This window comes from Brassica napus, chromosome A2 (assembly GCF_020379485.1).
Source record: "Brassica napus cultivar Da-Ae chromosome A2, Da-Ae, whole genome shotgun sequence".
In the NCBI taxonomy this organism is placed as follows: Eukaryota; Viridiplantae; Streptophyta; class Magnoliopsida; order Brassicales; family Brassicaceae; genus Brassica; species Brassica napus.
In genome coordinates this window covers 9508846-9525828 of record NC_063435.1, presented here as the reverse complement: position 1 = coordinate 9525828, position 16983 = coordinate 9508846, and the positions used below count along the sequence as shown (strand labels likewise).

Here is a 16983-nt window from a genome sequence, read left to right as displayed (position 1 = left end):
AGTAGATAGATAATATACTAAACATATGTAATATAATATATTAATATCATGATTTATAAAATATATAAATAACAAATGTATTTGAAACAGATTGGATATTTGTAACAAAAATAATCATATCATCGATTCGATCTATATTTTTTTAATACAATCAGTTATATTACGACTCATCTAAAATATATAACACTAATTATAAGAAAAACAAATATCAAATGTATAAAAATGTATAAACCAAAATCCTCGTGGATGCGCAGATCAATTTCTAACTGGTGTTACAGATGTTTATTTGTGTATTTTATTGGGATTTGAATATTTTGTATACTTGTATGAGATTCGGTTTGGATAAAACTCAAAATCCAAAATACTGTAAAACAAGATCTAAGAGGATATTTATAATGGATTCAATTCGATTTAGATTCACTTTTTGGCGTCAGTCCAATTCAGATTTTGGACTCTCTCTTTGTCCACCCCTCGTGCATTAATTAAATATACATGAAGCAAATAATTCTTGGTTAGAGATTATTTGTTCTAGTAAAATTGTTGGTAGTTGACAAATACTAATGGTTTAATGGAAATCAAAGTTTTAAACAAACTTAACAGATAATATGTATACTGACCGAAAAGGAGCTCTCTTTCTCTATAAAAACAAATCCTTTCCTTTTTCTCCACAAAAAAAAACTTCAATTATCTAATTCAATGTCTGACTCCGGCTGCTCACATAGAGCCTGAGTCGGGTGTAGCTTTTATTTTGTCTTAGTGTTTCAATCAATATTGTTGCATGTCGATTTTTCAGCCAGAAACTGTAGATCGTGATATGTTTATGTTCTGATCGGTTGGATTTTATCTTGTCTCGAGGTGTTTGCTTCTCTAAGTCTGCATGTTCAGTTTCTTCCATACTGACTCCTTGGCAATTTACACTATCTCAATTCTTATTTCGTTTTGGTTCTCAAGATTGATTTTGGTAGGTGGGAGGTGATTTACTCCATGTCTTTTACCCAGCTTCATTCGTGTCAATTTATGTCACTAGATTCAATTTGGCCGGTTCCAATTAACGCTTATGGAACTACATGTTATGTTGCTCTGGGATTTGAAGCTTGGTTCTACTCAGCGTGCACTATTCACTATGGGAAGTTTCTGGTTCGAGTTATCTTTTTTAATAGTAGTTTGGAGATTAAGAATCATGTTTCTTAGGAGCTTTCTTCCTTGTCTTCATTCTATGTGCTTTATTTTCCTTTGGTTTTTTTTTGTTTTAAAATCGTCATGTTTTGGCTCGGGGGATTGTTTATCATCCGCTGATTTTGGACTCCTAGGGTTATTTTTAACTTGTCGGTTTTGGGTTTGATCTTGTGTGTTGATCTTCTGTTTGATTACAATGTATGCTCTTGTATATTTCAATTTAATGTGAATATAATCTTTCAGTAAAAAAAGCAGATAAATATATATACTAGAGAAATTTCCTAGGATTGAATTTTTTAGTTTATTTTCAGAAAAATAGTCATCGAAAAGGAAAATAACCAAAAAAAGTTTTATTAAAGGGTAAATGCACTCATACCCTAGAGTTAACTAATTTATACTTAGGGTTTAAAGTTAAGGGATGAGGTTTTGAAAGTGAGGTTTCAAATTTTTAAAAATAAAAAAATATATATTAAAAACTTCAAAATAAAAATAAACTATTTTGCTCATTTTATTTTTTGAAAACTATTGTTATGACAAAAACTTAAAAAGACTATTTAAAAGAATTACCCTATATATATTATGTATGTAATAGTCTACTTTAGGGGTGGGCATTTTACCCGAACCGCTCTGACCCGAAATAAATATATACTCCCTCCGTTTTTTAATATAAGTCGTTTTAAAGCTATGCACGTAGATTAAGAAAACCATTAATTTCTTATATTTTCTAAACAAAAACATCATTAATTATTTACCTAACCACAATTCAACCAATAGAAAAATATAAGATATATTATCATTGGTCATACAACATTAATTATTAATAAATTTTACATAGAAAACCGAAAACGACATATAATTTGGAACAAAAAAGTTTCTCTAAAACGACTTATAATAAAAAACGGAGGGAGTATGAAACATATAACTGCCACACTGTATGTCGATTATTAAAAGTCCGCAAGAAAAAAAAAACATATTCCCCCTACATATAAAACCAAAATTGCATGTAGTCTGCATCTACACACATGTGATATGTAAAATTGAGACATTATTATCTTCTGGTAAAGCCAGTGTTCTGACAATTCCAAACAATATAATACATCTGAAATAATTCTTATATTGCATCTGACTGATATACCAAATACATATAAAATAGTTGTTATTGATTTAGTGTCATCTACGTGCCACGGTCCATAATTAAACTCATCAGTCATCACCCATATCTAAACCTGCATGATCCTGTAAGTTGTTGGAAAACAAAATTTTACTTGGCTAATAAACATCAGAAATCTCTACCTAACCAATTATTATTAACATGGTGGTGGAGGACTATATGTATGAAACTGCAAATATGCATGTTACAAGATTCTCCAAGGAGAAAGGTAAATATAATTAGCTCTTGAAAAAACTTTGAGCTCATTATTTACATCCAACCATATATAAATCATGCAAATTTATTTTAAATATTTTAAAATATTTTAAATGATAATAAGTTTATAATTATCTTTCAAAATATATAATAACAGTAAACTTATAATAAAATAAAATTTGCATCCTAATAGCATCAATCTATATATTATTTTAGCTAACATGTTTCAATGAAAAGTATAGTATATATAGATTTTTTTTTCAAAACCATAATTATATAATAGGATTATGTAATCTAAGTATTTTTTTCTTATTATGTTATTTTATATATTCGATTCTATATCTTGGATCCTAATTTTTTTTAAACTACTAATTAATGATTGACTGACAAATAAAATTATAGTGTATTTATTTGATTTAACATGTGATAGTTATATTTGTAAGGATATATTCAAAATATTTATAATATATGTTTTTGATGGCACGATAATAATAAGTACATGAATCTACTCTATTTATACTCCTAATTATTTTTCTATAAAATTCATATTAAAACATTTGATATGGTTTAATATAAATAAGTAATTAAGTATAGGCTTATAAATACAAAACCCTTAGAGATCATAATTATTTAGTTCACAAATTCATAAAATAACACTAAAGAGTATTTCTCTTCACTTAGTTTCTCTTTTTATCTAAATTTAATCTTCTTTTAGTAGATCTAACAAGATATATATAATACTCGAGTAGCATAAAATAGAAAATAGTGAAGCTATTTGTAAGATATTAAAATCTGTAAAATAAACAAATTATGTTTTGAAATATTTGAATTAAATCTAATTTTAGAATTCACTATTTTTTTTGGACAACTAGAATTCACTATTTAAACTCTCAAAATACGAGGATTAGCAAATTGTTTGGAGATGTTATTACTCCAGAAACATATCAATTATATATAGGGGTGTGTATAAGTATTTATTTTTAAAAATTATATATAATGTATTTTTGTTTCTCAGCCCTTAGGGAATCTTTACTAAATGATAAAAGCTACTTTGTAACGTTTGCCCATCACAAGAAAAAGAAAGAAATACAGAATATATATTTTTTTGTTGAAATGTTATTTTATTTATCAAGAAGAAAAAAACAGTTAAAAAGGTAAGAACCTTAGTGGTCATTTTGATCAGTTTTTGCCAGTAATGAAACAATAATAATCAGAATATGTGTGTTGTACTTATCATTTAGCATTATCAAACCATAACATAGTTATTATTATTTTTTAAAAAGATGTATGATTGGTGGTACATATAGGGTGATACGAGATATTTCCCCCATCAAAATATTTTTCTTTAATTTGTACAACCAAATTATATTTTCATCGTCCAACGGGTTTGATGAAATTTTTCTCTTTTTTTGGATGTGTTGTCCCAGTTAACATTTATTCACTTATACTTAAAAGTCTTAGAATTTAGCATATGTATTATTATTGATGGGTTAGTCTAAAATCATGGAAGCTTGTTTGCAATAGTTGACTTAAAATCAAAATATAATTGAAATAGTTTCTACTAGAGTGATGGTAGAAAAAACTATAAAAGGTAAAAATCAACTATGTTTTTCGTTATAGTTTTTTTCTCTCTTCTGATCATCTACAACGAAAAAATAGTTGATTTTGTTTTTAGATTAATATTTTTGTAGATATCAAATTTGAGTATAAATGATATGGCAAAGAATGGATGAATTATTTGGAAAAGCTGGTATGATATATTTTGATTCCAAATTAAAACTGAGAATGTTTTCTGAAGAATGAATAATTAAAATGGAGAAAACTAAAACTAAAGATAAACACATTTTATTTAAATCAAAAAGAGTTAGAGGTAACTCATAATATGATATAGATGTATAGAACTATAGATGGAGTGGATAGATAACTTTTTGTACAAACTTTTTAACTTGTCTAAATAAGTTGTTCAGATTTCTTTTTAGCAATTATCATTAAGCTTTTTTTACAGTTATAATCATAATTTGTTTCTATATTACTTTTTATTTTTTTATCTTTTCCATTATTAACATTTTAAAAAGCATAAACCGGAATTATTTTATGTGAGATGTGTAACATCAAGTTTGTCCTCAATGAAAAACTTAATTATACGAAGCAATAAAATGTTTAAAAAAATTCATGTGAGACAATATATGAATGACCTCCTAGGGTATAAGATTATAAAATGCTTAAAATGATGGTAGCAGCTTTAAGAACTTTGAGAATAGGGTTCATATTTTACGATTTAAAGCTATAAAAATCAAAACTATTCATTATCAATGATGAAGGTAAACACTAATGTAAACAAAAAACATGTGCAAGCATTTAAAATTTATGAAATTTTCAAAAAATAAATTTTAATATTTCCAAAGATTTAAAGTTTGATTATAAACTTGTAATACTGAAAACATATTTATATTTTTTTCAACAGATATATTTATATTTTTATCATCTTGACTTTATAAACTAATTATAGTAATGATCAATCGAATTCAACGACCTACATGATGACAGTTTTTTCGAACAACAACTCTACGACATCTTTTTCGCGACATATTTATATTATTGGAGACAGTTCTTGCTATGACTAAAAAGTATTTGGTAAAGTTTCGAAAATGATATGAAAGTTTCCAAATATTAATCTATGGTCTTTCCTACGTTTACCCAAAAACGTGATTAACAAACAGTATGCTTCCATTAGCTATCTAACGTTGCTAATACATATATAATTTTCTGTTAGCACAAATGTAAAGCTGTGATTTTTACCAAAAAAAAAATGTAAAGCTGTGATAACACATAGATTTGTGTCCATCCAAAAGTAAAATTGTTGTGAGACAAATAAGTTGTTTATCAATTCTTTTTTTTTTTAAGTTCTTTATCAGTTAAAAAAGTTAAAGACGTGCTTATGTTATTCCAACAAGTTAACAAAAGAAACAAAAAAACAAATTCAGATTTACTTGTTCTGTGACCATGTGACCAGACAGCATGAATATCTAATTTTCTTTGCGAACAACCGGTATGTCTAGTTTCGGTAGACATGCACCCATAGGACTAGTTGGTTGTGGCTCTGTCCACCGGATACTCTCCGATTATCAAAAAACAAACTTAAAAAACTATTTAGTTCATTTCAAAAGTGGGCTCACTAGATATAAGGTCTGTTCGTTTCATAGACGCCACATCCAGCGGCAGCGGCAAAATAATGTACGGTGAACGAGACAAAAATAAGAGTAATTTGACGCAGAGGCAATTGCTGGTAGACTTTCAGAGACACAAGCAATGAGAAGCCGATGCTGCTGATATTTTCTGCGTCCGTTTTATCCTCCGTTTGTTGCCGCACGACTGGAAAATCAGTCAGCCGTGCTTCATCTGTGCTCTGTGTTGTTGTCGTTAAAGCTTTAATTTTTTGACGCTACCGCTGCGTTCCGTGGTGATGAAACGAACAGAGCTATATACGTTGTTTCGTCACCGGCGCGTCTCTATTTGTCATACAACCTGATGCTCTCCTGCTTTGTTTCTCACCTCCACCGTACCTCCGTCCTCTCTCTCGCAGTAGTCACTCCTCACCGCTGCGTTTCTGTGCTCCACCGACTAAATCTACCGACGCAGCGACGCTTCCATCACCACCGCCTCTGCCTCCTCCAGAACAAGCAGCGTTCAGACGAGAGTTAGTCCCACCGCCACGTTGTCTCTTGTATCCAACGAAGAAACTCGAGTACACTGGCGAACATGATCCATTCCTCTCCGACAAAGCTTTTTGTAACCTAGCATCTCGTATTTGGGCTTGGACTTTCATTTTCTGCATGATTTTTTTGTGGTCTCGTACCATGGGGTCTCTTACCCTACAAGCCTGTCTCGGATCCGTTACACCACGGCTCCCTCCAAAGACCTCCTCTGACATTTTCATCCATATTGTACTATTCAGAGTCAAATTCACCTATTTAATCGGCGAGGATACTAGCATCAACCGCCTCATCACCATCTTGCTCACCGAACAATTTGATATCCAGAGCACTTGAGATTCACCTAGTCTCCTGGGTCAACATCGTCAGTGTTAAAACACATCTCATTTGTTTAATAGGGTACGTACGTAGCCTTAATTGGCTTTTCAGCCCTCCTGTAAAACCTTTCAGTTGGGTATATATCAACGTCGATTTCGGCTATGTTCAGCTCCTTAAAAGACATAAATAAAGCTTATCTATGGATTTCTTTACTTTGAGTGCGCCTCTATCTTTAACATTTCTATCTTATGTTTTAGTGCACTGCTTTTCTTGTTCAATTTGCCGTCGAATATACCCCAGTAATTATTGTCTTACTGTCAAGTATAGCTCCAGTTGTGATCACTTAAGCCTTTAATATATTCAGTTACAAGAAAAAAGGGGAAAATTGTTTCTGTACAACATATATAGTTTTGTGTCACGAAATGTACATATGGGGCGAGCAGTAGTGGTCAAGCGAGTCAAAGGAAAAGCAATGAGAAAGTAGGCATTAAAAAAATAGAAGCCTATGGGTTTTGTAGGCTCAGTTTGTGTCTGTCTCTTCTAAGTCTTAAACCCTAACTCCCTACTTATATCTCTCTCTACCAATTACATCTTCCTCGTTTTCTTCCATACATGAAAGAATCAAACAAATCGTAAAATGTCAATGTTAAAATGACTACCAAATCTCGAAGTCTTAAACATTTCTTTTGAAGTCTTAAACATTTATTTTAACTACATCATGGTGGTCTAGTGGTTTCTACTAGAGGAGGAGTTGTCTTGTTGGTTTAGGCCAAAGATAGACTCCTTTCCAGCGCGAAATTATTAGTTCCAATGCGGATATGAATTAATTGCTTATGGCCCAATTGAATATTCATAAGAGAGTTCATCTGTGGACTGTACCTTCCAACCAGAGGTTATGTATGTATTTTTAATAGATCCGAATTTAATTTTTTTATTTACAAAAAAAAACATTTTCTTTGAGAGAAGGTTTTTTAAAAAAAAAACCATAAGAACTTAAAGACATACAATGACAAAGATGTCGTCGAGAATTTACCCAATCATGAATCATCCATTTTTAATAGTCACAACTACTTGTTATAACAAAAAAAAAAAGTTTCTTAGCAAGACACTAAAATTAAAAAATAATAACAAAAATAAGTTAACCAGGCATGTTTCGCATTTTGTGCATGTTCTTGTTTATACCTTTTCCTCTACCATCTTATTTTCAGTGTTCGGACTGATTTACTTAGTGCAGATTATATTGTACACATCAGTTTAGCATATTAAATTGGAAAATGGATCAAATAATATATGTAAATATACAGCCTAAGACAGGGGAAGCGAACTAAGCGAAGGATGCCACCAAGTTTTTTTATATTTACTTATTTTTTATATGTTTTAATTTTTTTGTAAAAATACTTCTTTCTAGGCTAGTGTGATTATCTTCTTATATTTTCAAAGAATCGTACGTGGTTTAAATATATTGATGGTATGTTTTTTTAAATTTAAAAGAAATATGATATTGAACAAACAGCAATTCTCAACATCACAAAAATGTTCTCCTTTGAACTCCAATAAGGCGAATTTCGAAAATCTTATTAATCAATGCATGTCTCCAAATATCTAAGCAAGAAAAACAAAAATATATACACTGTCCATCGTTTTATAAGATATAGCTAGATGCCAATATTATCTTCCATTAAAGCACATAATCGAGAATAAGAAAGAGATGGGGTTGCTTTCAAACAACAAAGCAACACCCACGTGAAGGGATAACCAAATAGGCCTTAGACTTGGTCCCTTTCGTTTTCTCCTCCCACTTTTCTTCACGTAGCTATCACCACTTTTTCATCACCGTTAATCACTATCACTCCCACAACCTTCTCCTTAACCTTATTCCATCCACACCACACTTATTTTTTTTTTTTTTTTTTTTTGATAACTCTGGTATCTGGGCAGCCACATTCCCAACTATCCCCCCGAAAGAGGTCCAGCGCCCCAACGGAAGGGATGTTAAATCCGTTGTGGCCAAGACTCGAACCCGGGTGGCGGGCAGTACAGCTGTACCTCCTTTACCACCAAGCTACGAGCGCTTGGTTCACACCACACTTATTAAGCCTTTAATGTTCAAAATTTCAATAGAAGAACTTCTTTACTTTTTGCTTTAATAAAAGTGTTTGTAGTATGAGTAGCTACCCAAATAAGATATGTAAGACTAACAAGAGAAGCACACAATTTCGACTTCAAATTGTAAAAGTCAGGAAATTAAATTCGTAGTGAGCATTCAATTAATGTTGCAACTTATTTTCAACTCTTATGCAAAGATTGACCAACCGAATCAAGTCTTGACTTTGTAAGAGAGAAAAAAAAACAAAATTGATTGTCTAAGTGCCCGAACTAAGCTATTAAGCCTATTTCTTTTGAAGCTTTTAACGTGAACTAACAATTAGGTAATAAATAATTAGAGATATAGTCTAAGGGGTTATTTAAAACGAATATGATTATTAGTTGCAGAGAAATAATTTATTACGGTGAGATTCATTTTTTCTTAAACATTTACCAAAAGTATTCATTTTTACAATCGGTTTTTGTCCTTCTTCCTCAACTAATCGACCTTTATAGCACAAGCACACACCCACTAATGAACCAACTGGCTTGATTGAAGCAGGGGGGAAAACTGTGTATAGGTTACCTATCTCTCTCTCTCTCTCTTCAATCTAATGTTTCCTTCAATAGACACCAATGGCTATGACCTCTTTGATCCCTTCAATCTCCATGAAGCAACCATGCTTCCTTCTTTCACTACTCATATCCTAAGCCCTAGTTCTCACCATCATTACCCTTTTCCTTCCTCTTCAGATTTTCTTGATGAATCTGTCTTGATAAGCCAATTCTTGTTACAACAGCAAGCTGATGTTGATTCTCCGAGAAAATTACGTAGGGAGCTTGAGCAAGAAAAAAAGAATGAGGAGTGGGTTGATGGAACCACCTCAGAAAAGGTTTCACCAAGAAGAACTGGAAAGAAAAGGGACAGGCATAGTAAGATCTGCACCGCTCAAGGTCCTAGAGACAGGAGGATGAGACTGTCTCTCCAGATTGCTCGCAAATTCTTTGATCTTCAAGACATGTTGGGTTTCGACAAGGCGAGCAAGACCATTGAATGGCTTATCTCCAAATCAAAGGCCTCCATCAAACAAGTGAAAGAAAGTGCAGCGGCATCAGGAAACCATGAACATCTTCAGGTTAGTGACAATGTAAATGACGAGACACAGAAAGTCTCAAAGGGAAGAACAAAGAGGGTGGACGACTCTTGTAAGAAGAAACAGTCGAGAGAGAAAGCTAGAGAACGAGCAAGAGAGAGAACAATGACGAAGATGAAGATGAGATTATCAGGACTGATTGACACCTCGAAAACATTTGCAGATCCTAATCAAGTGTCAAGAAAGACTAAGATAATCGGTGGTGCACAAGAAAGAGAAAACCTAGAACAAGAAAGGAGTATTATAGAGAAGTTTCTTGGACTAACCAGTGAATCTAGCTCCTCTACCATCTTTGGAGACTCCGAGGAATCTTACACAAGTCTTGGCTCAATTAGAGAAACAGTTTCAACAACAGGTAAGAATATTTTGTTAAATAAAAGCCCTAACTATTGTAGTCATAATGTTTTGCTTTTGGTCAACAACTTCATAAAGATAAAATATCTAGTGTTGGTAATCTAGGAATGGTGATACCAAGGGAACATAACACAACTTCAACAGCATCAGTAGATGAGGAGAGAAACCCTATTTCAACTTTTTCTCTATACGATTATCTCTGCTACTGATGATCATGATGCTCCGTTCTTATAAGGTATTTGGAGTTTCTATATGCATCCACATAAGAGCCTCATGAGCCAAATCTTTCGCATATATATAATTATAAATGTAGACGTGTGTGTATGTGTGTGTGTGTGGGTTTTGACTGCTAATTTGGCTGAGGCTTTGGACTGCTTGATTGATGGAGAAACTTATATTCAATATTTGTGGTTTTAAATAATTAATTATTTAGCAAGTTTCTACTCCGGCCTTGATATCAATTTATTGTTGTTTTGCCTTCTGTAGTTGGTTGCCTTTCTAAATGTCAGTATAGGAAATTTAAAAAGTTATGTCACAAACGCACCGTTAAACACACAGCATATGTAACATATAAATTATGATGATATATGGTGGCTTACATACTGATTCAGTGTTTGATTGGTATGCACAATCGTTAGTCTTTAGATAAAGAAACTTTTATTAACCACATTTCTGGATGTGTAAAGCAACAATTAGATGTTAGGTGGTATTTAGATATATACCATGCATCTTTGGTGAATCTTGCATGTATATTCTTTTTTTTTTTTTTCCGCCAAGGTGATTTTTATATTAATCCAACGGGCCAAGCCCAGACGGCCGAAGCCCAAGTACACAAAGTGCTAAAAAACAAACGACCACTAACATAATGGGCTACAGTAATAACAGCCGAAGCCCAAGAAAAGTAGACGGCCCAAAAGACCAAACATTTAACCCGAACAGCTTGCCCTCGGGTCGCGACAAGGAGGCTGGGAATTGCACACGTGTAAGAATCTGGGCCATCAGCATGACACGCGTCACCCGCCTCAACTTGATCTCACCCCCTTCGCACAGCCGCCGGAACTTGCCACCGACAACCTCGATTCACCGGAGCTCAGAACCTGAAGAGCCTCCGGCGTAAACCATAACCATTCTACTCCGCTCTGTCTTCTCGCCGGAGAGATCCATCGCTCTAACGAGATCTCCTCCGACTATGAACCACCACAAACCCTAGACAGGCGAGCCGAGAACCGCTACCAGAAGCAAACCGTACTTCTCACACCTCAATCTAGACACCACAACCCAAAGGACCTCGGGTTTCAAGACGGCAGCGCGGAGCTTTATAAGCCTCCACTCTCCGTGACCAAAAGCCGGCGAAGACAGATCTGAATGAGCCTCTCCTTCCCGGAAGCTAGAGCGGCGACGGTGAATCTGAGAAAGCTTTCACCTCCCGCAAAAGACCGGCATCGATGGAACTAGGGAAGCCTCCATCTCCCGGAACACACTACGTGAACATGCAAGCCACTCCCATCTCCGTCGGGAACCTCCAATCGCTCGCGTCGTTACTCCAGAAGCTGAGCCACCGTTGAGGATGGTTGCAGTACCAGAGCTCCGACAAGGCGGTCGATGACGGAACTGCGAAGAGGGAGCGAAAGGAGACAACTTATAAAAAAAGAGGAAGGGCTCCGGCGATGGCACGCACGCTCACGCGCCGGCCATACGCCGGACCCGAACAGAGATCTGGTTTCTCTCTCTCTTTTCTCTCTCTCTCTCAACGTTGATCGGTGATCTTGCATGTATATTCATCGAGAAATATTACCTGTTTCTCTATATATTTTTTCTTATTTGTTATTGTTCTAACTTCTATGACTGAATTGAGAAGGTGCTTTCCTATAAACTCAAACAATTCTTATTGTAAATTGCCATCGCCATCAATCCTGTCGACTGTTCCTCAACAATTGTCGTGATTTATTTTCATAAACATTATGTCAAGGCATTGGAAGCAGTTATATAAACTAGCCAGTCACCCATTAATTATTTGAATTGGATTGGGCGATATAAATGAGTAATGTTTTTAGACGGTTTAGCCGTTAGACAATATTGTCCTAGACACACTCGAGGCCGATTAATCATCCCTAGTTGCAATGTTTCTCTACATTGTTTTTCAATTTTTGTTGGCCTATTTAGAAAATATTTTTCTTATAAACTCAAAGAACTTAAAAAGGAAAATAAACATTTAGCCACTCCGAAATAAACTTTTAGCCACTCCAACTTCCATCATGTCATTTTCTCCAAACTCTCAAACATTGTGTTTTGACCTTCTTGAGTTGGGTGCAGTGGTATCAACGGATCTACAGTAGGTTCTTTCTTATAAAAGAATACACCTTAATTAAGTAATTTTGTTTGTTATTATTTCCTTTTTATAAATTTTGATTTGATTTGTGTAGTTCTGGAATATAACTTGTACTATTTACAATATTAATTACTTCTATTATATTTATACTACTATAAAATGAAGTTGTTCCATTATGTAGATATTATATAATATTTCCTGTATACTTAAAATTGCTGAAACACATGTTAAATGCATATTTAAATGTTTTATTTTCTGAAAACATTGTATTAGCATCGGTTGTAACTAAAATGTAGATTAAGTATGCAGAAACTTTATAAATACAGTAAAACTTCCATGAACTAATAATTGATCTTTTAAAAGAAAATTATTCATAAAGATATTAAATAATTGAAATATTATAATCTATAAAAATATTTTTCCATACTTATAAAAATAGTTATATTAAAAACTAATTGCATCTTTTAATAAAAGTAAATACATAAACTTAAAATTATTGTAAACACTACCTATCTTAAAAACTTAAAGTAAAGCCTTTCCGTCTCTCCGTTAAAGGCTTTCTACAGGAAAGTATGTTGTCCACCGAAGATGAAACATTTTCTATGGCAACTGGTATCATGATGTATAGCGGTAAAGAAAAATTTAAAGGCAAGAGGAATGTAAGGAGACACAATTTGTGCACACTGTGGAGCATCTGAGGAGTCCATCAATCATGTGTTTTTTGAGTGTTCACCGGCGGTTCAGGTTTGCGCACTGTCAAGAATTCCGTCGAATCCAATTATTTTCCCCACACAATCACTGTTTGCAAACATGGATCATCTATTTTGGAAGGTTTTCTAGTGATGGAAGATCATCAATTTGCGTGGATCTTATGGTATATATGGAAAGGATGAAATAATAAAGTTTTCAGCAATTTGGATATTGATCCGAGGGATACTCTCAAATTGGTAGAAACGAAGTTTGTACTTTGGATTGAGGCACAAAGTTTTCTTACACAGGGAATAGATCAAACTCGCCCACAAGTAACAGCGATAGTTCCGACTATCCCAGGTATATGGTGTTTTACGGATGGATCATGGAAAGATCAGGATAAATTTTCAGGACAAGGGTGGTATAACACAATGGAAGGATTTGATGGTTTAGTGGGAGCAGAGAATACACGTGCGAGCCAATCTCCACTTCATTCGGAGATGGAATCTCTCATTTGGGCAATGGAATGCATGAGGAATCTACAACCGTTTTCTGTTACATTTGTAACGGATTATTCTCAGTTGATGAAGATGGTTTCGGAACCAGAAGAATGACTAGATTTTGCAAGTTATTTGGAAGACATCAATGTCCTGAAGAGAAGTTTTAATAGCTCATAACTCATTCATATACCACAGACGCAGAATTAAAAAGCGAACAGTCTAACACGCAGTGCAAAAAGGCAACCGTTTTTTATCGCTGACAGAAAAGATCTTCAAAACAGATATTAATAAACATATTTGTATATCTGTATAAATTGAGGCATCATAAGTTAAACATGTGATATGTATAAAAAATGATGCCTACAGTCTGTGACGATGATTAAAGCTTGATCCGTGTACAAACATGGTTATTTGTTTTAATAAAATAAATATATGATTTTTTTTCACAGGACAAAAATATAAAGGAAATTGCCAAAAATATCACATTTGTAATATTACTTTTCATATTGTACATTAATCATTTTTACCATCACCTTTAAAGATAGAAAAAAAAACATTTATAACTCTAAGGTTAACTAATCTTGGCTGACTTACGGTTGAGAGTTGAAGGGTAAGATAAGATCTTTAGAATTCTAATAAATATATAAATAGATACTTGCAAAAAAATTTAAAAATAGTTTCAAAAAGAAAATTTGAAAAAAATCGAAAAAAGAAAATTCAAAAAAATTTAGAAAAAGTTCAAATTTGAAAAAGTATAATTCGAAAACAAGTAAAAAAGTTTAAATTTTTTTATTTATTTATTTAAATAACTATTTATTATATATATATAGAACAAGCGTATAAGAGTTTTTTGCTTCTTAATGAAAAGTGTATTTTAGAAAATGCTTTTTAGTGGTAGTAAACATGAATAATGGTACCAACAAAATGGTAAACATGAAAATTTCCCGAAATATAATTGTTTCACAAACATGTGTCCGTATAGATATGGGAGAAATTACATGTTTACCACTTTCATAGTACCACTTTTCATTTTTACCACCACTAAGGAGACATTTTCAAAAACACATTTTTCATTAAGTGGCAAAAGACTCTTATGCCCTTGTTATTTATATATATAATAAATTATTATTTAAATAAAAATAAATAAATAAATAAGTAAAAAATTAAAAAAAAAAGTAATTAATAAATAATTAAAAAACTAAAAATTAAAAAAAAAAATTAAAATAAATTAAAATAAATTCGAAAATAAATTCGAAAATAAATAATTTCAAAAAAAAACATAAAAAAGGTTTTTTTATGTTTTCGAATTATACTTTTTCAAATTCAAACTTTTTTATAAATTTTTTTTTGAAATTATTTATTTTCGAATTTGTTTTTAATTTTTTTTTTTCAAATTTCTTTTTGAAAAACGAAAATTATGTTTGAAACTATTTTTTGAAAAAATTTATATATTTTTTAAGTATTTATTTATATATTTATTATAATCCTAAATTTCACATTCCAAAAACCCTACCCCACCCTTTAACTATAAACTCTAAGTCTAAATTAGTTAATCCTAAGGGTATAATTGTCTTTTACCCTTCATTAAAAGTGAGGGTAAAAATAGTTAGTGTAAACATGAAAAGTGGTACTACGAATGTGCTATTTGTGGCAATTTCCAATAAATATGTTCGATTTGTAATGTATAACATTTGTGATAGATATCTTGTTTTAATTGTCTGTTAATTGTTTGGTTGTTCATATATGGTTGGATATTAAACCAATCAAAATAATATGTTATATAACATATTCGTGAGTTAATACTTTTTAATTACATTAATTATGTTTGATGTATTGATTTATAAGCTAAAATTAGATTTTGACCCGCGCTTAAAAAGCGCGAATTTATTTTTTGAATTTAATAATTTTTAATATAAATTTTTATAAATATAGTTTATAAGTTTGGCCATATTATTCGGAACCGAATAATCAACCCGTACCAAATTGAAAAAATGAAACCAAACTTGAACCAAAATTTATAAATAACCGAACATATTATATATATCTAGAACCAAGATAAATAGATACCTGAATTTTTAAAATATAAATTAGATACCTACAAATATTAATTATATGTAATTTCTAAATAACCAAATATCTTAAATATACTATTTATAAGCTGAATTATCCAATAAAAACAAATTACTCAAACATGTTTTTCAAATATAAAAAAAAATATCTTAATAAGTCCTCAACATTCAGTCTAATTTTCCACTAAAAAGAACCAAAACACCAATAAGTGGTATCCACAGTCAAACCAGTAAACGTAGTCACCATATATAATCTAATTTCAATTTAATAAAAATCCATTATTTAAAATCCTTTAAAATCTAAAACTCATATTAATTCGTGAATCTATACCAGATGACATGGTAAAAATCTAAAATAACATGATAATATTTTTTCAAAATTTGATTAAATTTCTCATATAAATTTTACTAAGATATAAAATTGAATAAACTACATTTTCTTATGTTATACATTCTAGTTTATAGGTTTTATAATGACTATATTAAGATTAAATTTTTGAGTTTTAGAAATAAAATTATTATTAAGTTGAGTATAGTTGAGTTACCTATAAATGTTAAAAATAAATAATATATTTTATTTAAACATAAAAAACATTCTAAAAATGCTATAATTTCCTGAGAAAATATTTATACAAAACTCTTTCTCCTAATAAACCTAGTTGTAAAAGATTTTCATCACAAAAATAACCTAGGAAGGTTTTCAAAGAAAAAGCTATAATTTTGAAATATAATTAAGCTTGTTGCTGTACTGTGAAGTATTTCTCTAATCGTAATTGGAAGTTAATATGTTTTGACCGTCGAATGGTATCATGTTTTTAAATTTCTGTTAATCGTACTTGCATCATGTTTTTATGTTAGTTTGGGTCATAAAACATTTAATATGAATTAAAAGTATGGTATTGTTCAGACTTTAATTACCAATAAATCCAAATGTTTTTATAGTAACTGCTTTTGTTAAAGAAAAATAATCATGGATTGTATGATTATTAAATCAGTTATAAAATAATCTGTTTTTCTTAATAGGTTTAGTGGCACAAAAGTAATATTCCAAGGAAAAATAGGAGTGAAATATATCAATGATTCTGAATTAATAATATTGATGTATAAATCTTTGGTGTATTATAGTAAGTTGAGTATTAAATAAGAGCATTGGTTATTTTATAGTTAGAGAAATATAAGATAATTGATTAGTGTATAGTTAGAGAAATATAAGGTGAGGCCAAAAAAAT

At 31.5% G+C, this 16983-nt stretch overlaps 1 protein-coding gene and 1 long non-coding RNA gene across 2 annotated transcripts; both read left to right on the top strand.

The window, feature by feature from the left end:
- The first annotated feature begins 97 nt into the window (after positions 1-97).
- On the top strand, positions 98-1412 carry LOC125585892. The gene is made up of 2 exons (XR_007322746.1): positions 98-855; positions 952-1412. It is a non-coding gene; the product is annotated as an uncharacterized LOC125585892 (long non-coding RNA).
- Positions 1413-8526: 7114 nt separating this feature from the next.
- On the top strand, positions 8527-11052 carry LOC106420382 (transcription factor TCP12-like). The gene is made up of 2 exons (XM_013861227.3): positions 8527-10167; positions 10272-11052. The coding sequence occupies exons 1-2, from the start codon at positions 9273-9275 to the stop codon at positions 10373-10375; spliced, it is 999 nt and encodes a 332-aa protein (XP_013716681.2). The 5' UTR covers positions 8527-9272; the 3' UTR covers positions 10376-11052.
- Positions 11053-16983: the final 5931 nt, after the last annotated feature.

Excerpts from the sequence above, each read along its gene's own strand:
- LOC106420382 (XM_013861227.3), top strand. The coding sequence starts at position 9,273 with ATGTTTCCTTCAATAGACACCAATGGCTATGACCTCTTTGATCCCTTC. Across the intron at positions 10,168-10,271 it reads AGAAACAGTTTCAACAACAG|GAATGGTGATACCAAGGGAA; the intron begins GTAAGAATATTT and ends TTGGTAATCTAG.